The 13,686-nt window shown below is 42.8% G+C and overlaps 3 protein-coding genes across 3 annotated transcripts; 2 read left to right on the top strand and 1 right to left on the bottom strand.

The window, feature by feature from the left end:
* Positions 1–644: 644 nt before the first annotated feature.
* On the bottom strand, positions 645–2,677 carry LOC148327044 (odorant receptor 131-2-like). The gene is made up of 3 exons (XM_088308875.1): positions 2,659–2,677; positions 2,148–2,322; positions 645–1,463 (listed from the first exon to the last, which is right to left on the bottom strand). Exons 2-3 carry the CDS (start codon positions 2,301–2,303, stop codon positions 645–647), a joined length of 975 nt encoding a protein of 324 aa, XP_088165001.1. The 5' UTR covers positions 2,304–2,322; positions 2,659–2,677.
* A 4,615-nt stretch (positions 2,678–7,292) lies between these two features.
* LOC148327045 (odorant receptor 131-2-like) lies at positions 7,293–8,643 on the top strand. The gene is made up of 2 exons (XM_088308876.1): positions 7,293–7,445; positions 7,864–8,643. Exons 1-2 carry the CDS (start codon positions 7,293–7,295, stop codon positions 8,641–8,643), a joined length of 933 nt encoding a protein of 310 aa, XP_088165002.1.
* Positions 8,644–10,169: 1,526 nt separating this feature from the next.
* On the top strand, positions 10,170–12,840 carry LOC148327046 (odorant receptor 131-2-like). The gene is made up of 3 exons (XM_088308877.1): positions 10,170–10,219; positions 10,997–11,113; positions 12,025–12,840. Exons 1-3 carry the CDS (start codon positions 10,184–10,186, stop codon positions 12,838–12,840), a joined length of 969 nt encoding a protein of 322 aa, XP_088165003.1. The 5' UTR covers positions 10,170–10,183.
* Positions 12,841–13,686: the final 846 nt, after the last annotated feature.

Here is a 13,686-nt window from a genome sequence, read left to right on the forward strand (position 1 = left end):
AACTTGGATTTTTTTTTTTTAAATGAATAAACCTTCTTAATGTTTTATTTTCTAAAGACTCTGGTGTGTTGTAATGCTTTTGTTCATTTTCATTTCAAATTAAATGTATTTTTTTCTCTCCGATGAGGTGAGGTTACCGAAACACTCCATCCATCTGCTCCTGGTCCGGCCCCTCTGTCAAATTTTAGAAGCCATTGTGGCCCGCCAATCAAAAAGTTTGCCCCATTTAATGACGTGAAGACCTGCGGCTATTCGTCCAAAGCGGCTAATATATATTAGCTGCGCGCTAAGCTAACATGATTTTACAGCGTATTTGACATTGCATTTACTCCAGTTGACTGCTGCGCACACCTCATGTCATTGTCATCTGGTTCACCAGCGGATTGCTACAACTGAATGACAAGCAGTACCTCATTTTTTGAAATAGCGTTCAAGAAATCTGAAATGCCAATTGTGGAAACCCACTTTTCTTTACGAGAATATGTTAGACTGAAATCGATGGCAAAGTACCTTCGGGCTCGCATTGCGTCAGTCACGCGACCATACCTGGAAAAGAAAATTGGGCCGTGACGTTGGCGAGGCGAGCCCGAGGGCGCTCCGACGTCAGTCCCTGAGACGGCTGAAAATCGGTGGATGAATCTTCTTCATTCATTGCTCGTGGTGTTTGCGTTGTTGTTCTTGCTCGTTATTTCTGCAGAGTCAGCGCCAGTTTTGCAGAGCAGGTAGTGCTTGAGGTACTTCCAAAAGCACTTGTCCCTCACGCCGTAAATGATGGGGCTGATCGTACGAGGAAGGATCTGAACGATGATGTAGCAGGCAAACAACGAGTCCCGGAAGTTCTCGGGGGACCAGCGGAGCAAAGCGTCCTTGAGCACTGGCGATATATACGTGGTCATGCACAGCAGAAGCTGAACGCCGTGCAGGACGATGGTCCTCCGAGCCTTCTTGGCGTCCTTGCTGGCCGACTGGGCCACGTAGAGGATCTTGAAGTACGTGAAGATGATGACCGACCACACGAGCAGTTGGTACACGACATACAAGAGCTGCTGCTTCCGAACCAGAAGCGGATTGGGGAAGACGCGCTTTCGGAGGCAGAAGACTCGAGACGAGAAGAAGTCGCGAGGCTCGGTGGCCAGCGTGACGAAGAGGTCCGGCAGGATGGAGACGAGGCTGGTGGTCCAGATCAAGACGATGAGGAGGATCGTCCTCTGGACCGTGCAGATGCGGGCGCGGTGAAGCGGAAGACACACGGCCACGTAGCACTCGGCCGCCATGCACGCCAGGTTGAGGGGCGTGTTCTCCGTGGTGATGATGGCCAACAGGATGATGGGGGTGCACACGAACACGCTGATCTTGTAGACGATGTAGCTGACCACAAACAGGATGATGCTCAGGCTCATCTGGATCATGTCGTTCACGACCAGGTGGAAGAACAGGATGTAGCGAGGGTCCCCGTAGAAGATCTGACATAGAAAGTTGCAGTCTCGTCAGTTGCTTGTACTTTTGTAAAATTGACATTCTTCATTTTATGCTCCTTGTTCTCCGTTTTGGAAAATCACTTCTTTTTGCCAACAATTGATATAATATTTGTTTTTCTTTGAACCATTTGATTACAACTGATAATAATTCAAATACTCCTACAAGCAGAGCTGGGCAGTCCATCCCGGGGATGGAACGGTCCACCCCTCCAGCCTGGCAGGACGCCCATAACAGGGTCAGGGGCAGACAATTTTTATGAATGTGGACGGATGGTCGAGGCCGGAACGGTTCAGAGATCGCGATCGGAGGGCCGGGGACTGACCGGCAAAAAAGGGTCAAGTGCCCAGCCCTGCCAATAAATAAAATGAACTGATTATTAAACGGAAATCAAGTGGGCTATGTTGTCACAGTTATTGCTCAAATAATATCAAAGCTCTCCTTGTAGATCCAGTGTCACTTGTAAATTAAAAAACTGTTTTTCATACACGCTTGAAATCGCAGTTTTGGTTCTGCAATTTCAGAAGACATGCACAACTTTCCGTATGTACTTGGAATCATTTATACCAAAATAGCACGAAAGGTTCGGAATGGTTGTTTTCACAGCTTAATTGGCAGCGAATATCAAAAATCTCATGGCATCGTCAGTTCTGATCAAGGCGGTGTCCTACCTGATGCTTGCAGAAGGTGGCCATGAGGCCCACGTTGATGTAGTTGACGGACAGTCCGATGATGATCACCAACACGTTCTTGGCCACCGCTTTGTCCAGCGAGTCTCTGGTTTGGATGATGGCGCTGAAGTTGCCCAACGCGGCGGCTCCACTCATGACGCCGCCCGCTCAAATGCTGATAACAAATCACATTAGGTTTCAATGGGAACATTTTTTTTTTTAAAAATCGGAAAAATCTCACGTCATTTGTTTTTTTTGGTATGTAAAATGACTTTTTTGAGATGTAAATCGATGGGAATCAAGGCGGCATGAAAAAAGAAATTGCAAATTAGTATTAGTTGTTTTTTTTGTGTCCTGGCTCATACTGTTCAGAAATGAGCCATAGACGGACCCATCTATGCGTTAAGATGATGACTCCCCTTTTGTGTGCCTCACGTCAGTAATGAGGACGGCCTGCAAGCACATCAGAAGGAAAGCTCAGGAGGAAAAAGAAGAAGAAAATGTTTCAGACCTCACTAACTCCTTGACAAGGTTGCAACACACGTGATTCAAATGAGCAGGATACTTCTCCAGAGCTTGCTGATGAGATGATAATTTGAGTCAGGTGTGAGAGATTGAAAGCACAGGAATTGAATAAAGTTAATTTATGCAGAGTGGAACATTTCATCCATTCAGTTTTGGCCAATCAAAAGAAAATGGGGCCCAGTCCAGCCACGTATTTTGGAAAGCAGGCAACCGAAGGCGAGCTGACAAAATGAAGCCTACCACAAACATGACCGCCAAAGTTCCGACAAGCATTTAACCTGAGAAAAAAGGTCCCTCATATATGAAAACTGAAGTAATGAAAGTTCAGTTGAACCAAAATCTTCCGCCACTCGATTGACAAAATTACATTTGACATTTCGAGATGAACATTCACATACAAGAAAGATTTCTCGCAGCTCCCATTGGTGAACCCGCACGAAACGCCCAAGTTGACATTGCCAACACAATGTGAAGCAAGTCACTGACGTCGCATTAGCTGTGGAGCATTCATATCATCATCATCATCAACAGAGAATAAAATGTAGACGCTCATCAAATGTATTCTGCGTGTGTGTGTGTGTGCGTAGTCAACAAAAATATCAAGTCAGCACTCACCCGTGTCAAAGTGGATTCACCTCGGACTCCATGCCCGCCCTTCAGACATCTTTTATAGTCCAAATTGGATGCTCCGCGGACACGCCTGCACACACACACACAGACACACACACCCCCACACACTGGAAGACTGAAGTGTGTTGTGCTTTGTGAGATTGGTGTCTTCCACACTTAAAATGTACAGTTAGAAAAATGAAGTTTACAAGAACCCGCTGTTAGATCAGTACAGAATCAAACTGTAAATGGTTTAAAGTGACTCATATTTCTTAGCCAGTCACAAATAGAACTTTTTAAGTACAAATACGTTAAAGGGGAGGTCAACTCCCCGAAAAGTCTTCACTGGACCAAACATGGCATTGTGGTTAATATTGCGTTTGTGTAATATGAGGAAACCCGTTTTTAACCATCTCAGGAGGCGGCCATTTTGTCACTTGCGTCAACTAAAAATGACATCACAGTTGCTGATGATTGGTCGTTATCTGAGCCCTGAGCGACTGTGATGTCATTTTCAGTCGACAGCAAGTGGCAAAATGGCTGCCCTCTGAGATGGATAAAAATGGGTTAACTCATATTCCATAAACAAAATATTAATCAGTTTCAACTCATGGGGCTGCTTTGAACATTTTATTTTTGGGGGGGTTTACTTAAAAGGAATCATATTTCTCTCTCGAATTTACATTAAACTGCCTAATCAAGAATTTAAAACTGTTTTTACACTTTCCAGTTGTGGTATGTAGCATTTATCATTTAGCTTGACTTTTTCGCTATTTTTTTCTTTCTTGGCCGATATTTTCACATTTCTAGAGACTGACTTACAAAAAAAGGCAGTGCAATTTGAAAACACCTGAGGACCGTTTCATGTGTGCAGTCTTACGAAAAACGTCTTACGAAATACTGAAAACATTCTTTAATTTATCTGCTCCACTATGATGTTTGCGTGTGACTTTTTGCAATTTCTGTCCGTCATCGAGGCAGTTTTCCATCAATTGATTGATGAAGTCAAGCAATTCAAAGTGAAAGTGGATGTGGCCACATTAGACCATCCGGGCTGTCTGCTTGATTGACAGTCCACATGGAGAATAAAAACAAAAGTTTTGTTGTGCGGCCGGCAAGAGTCAGGGGAGACCGAAATGCTCGTCATCATCAGTTTGTGATGCAATTGACAACACAGCAAGTCCTTAGATGCCATGCGACCTTTCAGCTTGTTTTTTTCCCCTCGGAAGATTGTCATTTGCGTGCGGGAATTCTCGCAGGAACGTTAACTGGATGACTTGATGAATCCACGGAGGACAAATAAAAGGTCAAGCAGCTCGTTAGCAGAGACGGAACGAAGTCACAAAACTTTGATAGTTAACTTGAGCAATTAAAACAAGATAGCAATCAGCTGAATGAGTGGCCACCACGTTCCTGCATTTTTTTTCTACGAATGTCAGAAGTAGATGTTATAAAAATGGAAACCTTCCCTGTTATATTTTATGTGTCTCACAGATTTTCGAGGAGTTTAAATGAAAATAAATTAAATATATTTTCGCTATGGCGCTCATCAGCGGTGAAGCATTAAATATACGAGTTGTTTAAATACATATTTTATATATATTTATATATTATATTCTTCTGATCGAGTATATATTTTTTTTCAAACTCACTGATCGCATCATTGTGGCCTTCGAAGGACGCGTTGTCGGTCGCATGACGTCACTTCCGGCGCGACTCGATTGCACACGGAGTCCACATTCACATTAATCCTTTACAAATTCGTCACGGTTTATGCGGTTCCAAGAATGCTACACGAGGAGGAGTCTTTGAAGACCCCACCTGCAAATTGTCTTTCAAGAATTTCATGTTTGAAAACGTTCACAATAAGATGATGAAACATCTGGAAAAATATTTTCTAGTTTTAGTGTTTAAGTATATTTAAAGGTCTATAATTTTTTTTTGTACGTTTAACATGCACTCAACTATTGAGTCATTATTTACATAAGTAATGGTACTTCTGCCCAAGTTCTGGATTTAAGTTCTTACGTATTTAAGTATTTTTATTTTATTTATTTACATTATTTTTTTTTGTGTGGAACTCAAGCAAATTACGCCAATTAAAATCATTCATCCATTGTCTGAAGCGCAGGTTTCGAGCACGCCGGGGCCAATCCGAGCTGTCTTCAGGCGAGAGGCGTGCGACACCCTGAACTGGTTGCCGGTCAATCGCAGAGAGCAAAAATCAAGCAGTCGATATTTCAAAATAAAAAATGCGGCAGAGCACACAACTCATGATAGCATTTGCGGTAAACTTTCGGATTATTTGTAGAAGTATCTAGTTGTAGAAGTCCTGCCATTTTTTGGAGGAGTGGTGATACATTTTCGTATTATTTGCTGTGGTAGATAATAGTAGTAGTTTTTGCACTTCATTTGTGTTAAGAGAACTTATTTGCAATCTCATGTGGCAGTGGTCGTAATTATTTGAATATTATTGATCGTAGCCGTAGTAGAAAGATTGCTGGAGTCATTGCAATCGCACATTGGTGTGTTTAAGCTGATTTCCTGCTGGAGGCCTGCGGCCGCGACTTTCAATCCTTCACAAGACCATCATATGGCTACAACAATCACATTTCACAACAATCACTCATCATAAAAACAATAATCCTCAGACAAATAATCACAGAGCTCACCCGCCGACAAAGTGGCGCCCAGCCAAAGCGAAGCAGCCGGCATGTAAAACACGTGACGGATCTCGTGAGGGAACACGTCATTCTTCATGTCAACATGTGAATGACAACACGCACACGCACTTTTGTGTGTGTGCGTGTCGTTTTCGGCTATAAGAGATGGCTGGCGGGCGGGCGTGGGGTCAGAGGTGCGTCCAACTGACACGGGGTGAGTATCTCCTTCATCTTTCAGTTAACACATGCTCACGCTCACGCATACACACAAACACTTCTACATATTAAGCATCTCTACATAATATACATCCTTACACATCACAGAAATATATCATACATCGATATAGAAAAAGAAAATAAGTACCTCGACCTTTTGCGATATTTTGCTGTTTTCGTTTGAAGTTATGAGAGTTGTGTTGTGCTAAATCGGAGCAACTGAGCATTTTGCAGTGGTGTCTTCATTTTACCCCCCTCAAAGTTGTGTAATATGCTTACATGGCTCTTTTGGTGATGATTATTATTAGGATTATTTTCTTTTTATAGTGCTTGAATCATATTGCGGTACACATGTTTGATCCACGTTGTCATGCTGTGTTTTGTTGTTTCAACTTAAGACTGGCAATAATCATATTTATGATTAAAATAATAATAATAATAATAATACCATAGTAATAACTAATAACGTAGTGATTGAAGGAGGTGAGTGAGTGATTTTTTCTCGCCTACCCAGTTTTCAGTTGTCGAGTGTATTTCTTGATGTGTTATTTCTCAGTTTGCCTATTTTATTGTTATTATTTTGGTTGTTTCTTTGAACTGATATGCTTTACCGCTTATTTCATTTCTTATTTTGATTGTCTGAGGCGATAAAGTCAACTGGCATGTTTATGTTATTGTTACAATATCTTTTTTTTACTCAATAATATGCTTCTTGTATGTAATTCTTTCTTTGAGGTTGACAGCCTTTTGAATATTTGATATTTTTCTTTTTTTTCCCCCAGAATTTGCTCAGTTCTCACATCCATTACTAAGATTCTAGCAGGAAACATGTGGGGAATTGTTACAACAAATAATGACAACATTCAGGAAATGTTTTCCAGATTTTTGTCATTAACTCATTGACTGCCATTGACGGCTAAAGACGTCAAAGATCATTTTTTTTACTCAGCTGGTAATGAATGAGTTAATGTATAATACGTATATAATTACCACAATCATATTCCAACAGATGATTTATAAGATTTTGGTCATCTGAATCAGAGTCTGAATTGTGGCCCACCTTGCACATTTCAATTTATTCAAGTAATTTTCTTTTTTAATTTTCCGCTAGCGGTTGTGTGCGTGCGTCAAGATGGGCGACGCCGCCTTGGCCAACGCGAGCGTGGTCATCCAATACCGAGACTCGCTCAGCAAAGCGGTAGTCAAGAATGTGGTGGTGCTCGCCATCGGCCTGACAATCAACTACATCAACGTCAGCCTCATGTACACCTTCTGCAAGCACCAGGTAGGAAACGACACCACACCACACAGCAAGTCCAGTCCAGGTTATTTTTAGGGTTCTCCGTCTCAAAAGAGTCTTCAAAGGTGTCGCAGTCCACAGTTCATAGGGCTCGGCCACATCTCCTGGCTAGGAAAAACTCAAATCGATTTGGGGGCTGTGAGGAAATCTTGAGACGGAGGAAATGGCCCTGCCACGATATTTGGGCAGGCCGAGGCTGAGGGCAGGCCAAGAGATGTGTCGAGTGCGAGGTGTGCTTCAAACAGAGCCTTGAGGGATCCCACATTAGGGCGGGGGGTTGATTTTTGGGGCTTCTAACTTATTTGATGGATGACTTTTGTAAAGAAAGACAGGGCAAAGAACGGAGCCTTGAGGAACACACCTTTTGTAAGGCTGAAATACGATTGAACTCTTTGTCTTCCAGATCTTCTACTCCAACCCTCGCTATATCCTCTTCTTCACTCTGGTTGTGAACGACATGATCCAGATGAGCGTAGGCATCACCCTCTTCGTCATCAGCTACGCCCTCCACAGGATCAGCGTGTTATCGTGCGCCCCCTTCATCTTAATGGCCATCATCACCACCGAGAACACGCCCCTCATCCTGGCGTGCATGGCAGGCGAGTGCTACGTGGCCGTGTGTCTGCCTCTTCACCATGCCCGAATTTGCACGGTCAGGAGGACTCTCCTCCTCATCGCCTTGATTTTTACCATCAGCGTCATCTCCGCCTTCCCGGACCTCTTCGTCACGTTGGCCACCAAACGGCTGAACTTCTTCTCGTCCCAAATTTTCTGCCTCCGAGAGACGGCCTTCCCCAGCCCGATGCTGACCCAAAAGCGGGACATCACCTATATCGTCTACCTGGTCCTGGTGTGGTCGGTCATCTTCTTCACATACTTCAAGATCCTCTTCACGGCCCAATCGGCCAGCAAGGACGCCAAGAAGGCTCGGAGGACCATCGTCCTGCACGGCGTTCAGGTTCTACTGTGCATGACCACATATGCCGTGCCTCTGGTCAAGGACGCGCTACTTCGCGTCTTCCCCAAGAACTACTCGGACTCATTGTTCGCCTGCTACATCATTGTTCAAGTGTGGCCCCGTTCCATCAGCCCCATCATTTATGGTGTGAGGGACAAGTGCTTTAGGAAGTACCTCAAACACTACCTCATCTGCAGGACGGCGCCGCATGGTGACTCCTCCTGATTTTGCATATTTCAAAAGATTCTATTCAGACACGTGTTTTCCCAAAGGCTTTTAAAGCAGAGAGACACAGCATGGACTGTGGTGTTCCCCAGGGTTCAATTTTAGGTCACTTTTTTTTTCATTTTATTTTATTATTATTTTCATTTGAACATGCTGCCATGAGACAACGTCATCAAGGAATACAGAATTTGTTTTTCATAGTCATGATGACGATACTGGCTAAAAGCTCCAGTGATGTTTTTTTTATTGTTTAGTCATTTGAACTAAGGTCAAAGAAATTTTAGTTAGCCTACCAGAACTGGATGTTTTTTGACTAAACACAAGCAGACTAAGATGAGAACTTTAAGGTCATTAATAGCTGCTCAGTTTCTATGTCCTTCCACAGATGTCAAAATTGTACAATGGAATGATGAAAGATGAAAAATTATTAAAAGCTGATTATGACCCGCAACATAATTTGACATTCTGTTGCCGTGGTGATGCCCCCCAAAAAAATGCTGTTTTTTAGGGTCTAAATAAAACTAAAAAACTCATGAAACTCTGCACACACTTTAGGCCAGTCCAAAACATTTATATTTTATCAGGTTATTATGTGATTTCTTAAAAATGGCTCAGTAGTGCCCCCGTTATACCTACATTTTTAACAAAGGAACCTTGCTTGTACCTTTCACCCAGATCTTCAAATATTCAGAATCATATGTAACAGGCCTACAAATAAGTCTTTTGGAACCATCCATGCTCAACCTAACAGGAAATGTTTACTTCACTTTGGAATTTGGTAAAATGTTTGGCCTTTTACAGCGGGTTTTATTTTAACGACTCATCCTGCAAAAATTAATATGATCGTCATATTTTGTGTTAAAGTTGAAAAGTTATTGAAAGCTTTTTATTTTGTCACACACTGTTTGTCTAGTGAGATTTTGCTGTTTTTGCGGGCGGTCTAAAGCACAGGTGTCTAACTGGAAGCCCGGGGGCCAGATCTGGCCCGCCAAATCATTTTATGTGGTCCGCAAAAGCATATTATATTATATTATATTATATTATATTATATTATATTATATTATATTATATTATTAAGAAGAATTAAATACAAATATAGGAAAAGAAAAGAAAAAAGTCAAAATGTTATAACAAAAAAGGAAAGAAAACGGCTCATGACTCCCCGACATCGACATCGACATCGAAAGTCACACGATGCTGTTGTTTTGTCAGGTTATAATTTTTGGAGATCTGGAATAATATTGTATCATACTATTTATGTGAGATTGCAGGCATTTGTTGCTGCCGCTGCGGAGAGGGAGGCCGCGCCCGCCTGACGTGTGACATCACAGCAGCTCAAGTTTCGCCGCTTTTTTCCCTTATAAACGTGCGCACACGCACTAATGTTTCTTAGCCGTGCTCCTTCTTGCAATTCGATTGCGATGATGATCACGTCTCTACATGGCTGCTAAACGATTGGCATGCTTGAAAATGGTGGCGTAATGTTGATGTTCACTTCTTTTTTTGAAATCAGATTTAATCTTGTTCCTCTTCCAGCAACATGAACTCTTCAGACAACGCAACTTTACCACAGCAGGTACGGTCACACTCGCAACACAAATTGAGATGTTAAATAGGATGCAAATATGCGAAACATGAGTAGGGATAAAAAATATTCGCTAAATATGCTATCGTCGAGGTTGTATCGAATATTAAACATGATGATTTATCATTCCAAATATTGTATGTCTACAGTATGTCTATTTTTTTTTTCATGGCTTTTTTGGTTTGTGTACGCACCTGTTCTCGTCTTCGTGGTTTCTTGTGTTCTCTTATCACTTTTTTCTTGTCCAGGTGCTCCTCGTTGCCGCTCTCAGTTTGCTTGAATGAAGTTCCCTCCTTCCTTTCTTTCCGTCTGAGTCACATTGTTCTTTTTTTTGTTGCTTGTTGCTTTTGATTCTCTCTTGACGCGTTCCCAGTTGAGCGAGTGAGTTCATTTCAGTTTTTTTTTTTGTAACTCTGCATCCTGTTTTTTTATTTTTTTTTAAACTTAGGTTAATTGAGTATTTCTGATTTCAATTTTTTTGTTTGCTTTTTTTTTTTTTGTTTAATTTTTGTAATATCTTAAGTAGGCTTCATCCTGCACTCATGCCCCCCCTGCCCTCCTCCGCTTCCATGTTTTTGCCACTACATAAATCCTCCCTTAGCAACGACCTCTTCACTCTTTTTTTAGTGAAAAGCAGCAAGGAAGAACACATAAAATAAAAATATCAAAACAAATTACTGTTTATTGTTATTTTTGTTCAGTGTCTCGGTCCAACACGAGTGTGCGTATGTGTGTGTGCGTGTGTGCGTGTGGTTGTGTGTGGCTTAGGTGGTTCTGAGGGACGGTTTTGTGGCTGCAGTGGTGAAAAACATCCTGGTGGTTCTTCTGTGGTTCTTGCTCACGTACATCAATGCCGCCTTGCTCGCCACCTTCTTCAAGCACCAGGTATGCATGCATGCACACACACACACACACACACACGCACACACTCACGCACACTCACATAACCTGACCCCACCCCACCCATCAAGTTGCCAAATATCAATACTGAACTAAAGGGCCGAGTATTCTTAAATCGTCACGGCATGAGGACACTTCATAAAAGCGCTGCCTCAGTGTGCTTTGAGACATGAGAAAGGACTCGAGGGAAGTGATTATCGTCCAGGTCAATTATCAGGGCCGATGTTTTACATTTTGCCAGTTATCTGCATCAGACTTTTTTTAACTTTCAAGGCCGATAAATTAAAAGCTGGTTTATTTTGGCTCGCGGCAGCACACTTCTCTCTCTCTCTCTCTTTGCTGTGCTGGTGGCCCCGCCAGCAGAAGCAGATTGACCCGCCCACAGCACCATCTAATTGCTTACTTGTGCAGTGGGCAGCAGCCAATCAGCAACTGCCTGTTTGCTTTTTCACCTCGAATCACAACGCACAACAACAGACTTAGCCTGTTTTCCAAAATCTAAAAAAAAAGCTTTAACATGTTAGAAATGATTCAAGTCATTTCATAAACAAGTGTTTAAAGGTATTTAAATTAAGTCAAGTTTTGGAGTTTTTCGTTTTTAAAATTCTTAGCCCATTTCAACCCTTTTTTTCAACAAATGAATATCGGCCACTAATATCGGTTTTCCACCTCCATGACTACCACCGATATCAGTATCGGTATCGGTCCTGAAAAAAAGCATTTCGGTCTCTCACTTCTTGGGGGTCCAATCATGGCTGTCTTAAAGATTGCAGTTACAGGGCCAGAAGAGATGGACGATTAATCATCAATGAAGTCATCTTCATCTGTCCCATTTTGTCCTCATGCTGTTGCTGATGTCGTTATCGTGGGTGCGGCTTCGTCTGCGGCGGCGTCAGACGTTTCACGAGGAGCCCCGCTACATCCTGTTCATCCACATGGTGATCAACGACAGCGCCCAGCTGAGCTTCAGCGTCACTCTGTTCCTGCTCAGCTACATCGTGTTCCGCATCAGCGTGTCCCTGTGCTGCGTGTTCATCCTGCTGACCGTGTTCAGCACCAGGAACACGCCGCTCAACCTGGCCGCCATGGCGGTGGAGCGCTACGTGGCCATCTGCAGGCCGCTGAGGCACCATCAGATGTGCACCCCCCGGAGGGCCTACCTGACGGTGCTGTTCATCTGGTTCATCAGCGTGGCGCCTGACATCACCGACCTCTTCATCACCTTGGCGACCGAGCCCCCAAGCTACTTCCTGGGCTACATCTTCTGCCTGCGCTCCAACGTCTTCCCAGATCCTGTCATGGCGTACAAACGCATCGCCTTCGATTGCTTCTATTTCCTGTGCGTCTTCCTCACGCTGGCATTCACGTATGTGAAGATCCTGGCGGCGGCGCGCTCCGCCTCGGCCCGGAAGGGTTTGGCCGAGAAGGCCCGCAACACGATCCTGCTGCACGGCGTCCAGCTGGCCATGTGCCTGCTGGCCTACGTGTCGCCTGGCGTGGAGCTGCTGCTGCTCCTGTTGTTCCCGGGTCACATGCGGGCGATCCGCTACGTGGGATACCTGCTGGTCAACATCCTCCCGCGCTTCCTCAGCCCCGTCGTTTACGGCCTCCGCGACGACAAGTTCTGCAGGTACCTCAAAGAGACGCAGAGATCCTGCTTCGCGCCGCGCAAGCCCAGGAAAGGAAGACCTCCCCCTAACACTTCGGATTAGTTTCCTTCTATTGCTTGGTTTTGTTCATCTTGATCACATTTTAATTTTTTTTTTCGATTTCAGACCATATTTATGTTTGGTTGTTAGTCATTTCCAATTCCCACTATTTCTAGTTTTAGAGTTTGCATTCATTTGTACAGTACACTGAAAAAAAGATTTTGTTGAATTTATTCCATTTTAATATGTCACGTAGCTGCATGAAATAAAAAATAGAAAATAGAAAATCTGGATCCAGTAGACTATACATCTATTTAGAAAATCTGGATCCAGATCGGTTTATTTGACGCATCCACCTGATGAAATTAAATTCAGTAAATTCAGCACGCCATTTTTTCCAGTTTAATACAAATATTTCGAAATTATATTCATTTTCCTACCGCAAATAGGTAGCATTTTATGAATGAAATTGTGAATAATGTTCATTATTAGCCATACGAGCATTTAAAAAAAAGAAATAGCACCATATTGTATTTATTGATGTGCCCTTAATAAATATTTATTATGTACATGTTTATCAACAATAGTAATAAAAATATGTGTATTTTCATTCTGTCCATAAACATGTTTAATTTTAAATATTACATAAAATTGCTTTTTTTTTCATTTTCCAGTTAAGTGAGAAATGTTTCAGTTGCTAACGGTGACGTTTCCAGCCTCGTGTTCAGGTTTAAAATGACATTAAGCTCTCAAATTAGGATTGGGTTGAAAGTTGAGGGTTCGAGGTTGGTTTTGGATTTTGAATGCCTGGTGATTCATAGCTTTGCTTTCCAGTGCTGCTGCGAAAAACGAAAGCAAAAGTATTTGTAAGTCGTTTATTGCTATCTGGTGCGTACATCACAAACATAG

The sequence above is a fragment of the Idiotropiscis lumnitzeri genome, chromosome 11 (genome assembly GCF_059441095.1).
Source record: "Idiotropiscis lumnitzeri isolate Australia: NSW breed Sydney's pygmy pipehorse chromosome 11, RoL_Ilum_1.0, whole genome shotgun sequence".
Taxonomy (NCBI): Eukaryota; Metazoa; Chordata; class Actinopteri; order Syngnathiformes; family Syngnathidae; genus Idiotropiscis; species Idiotropiscis lumnitzeri.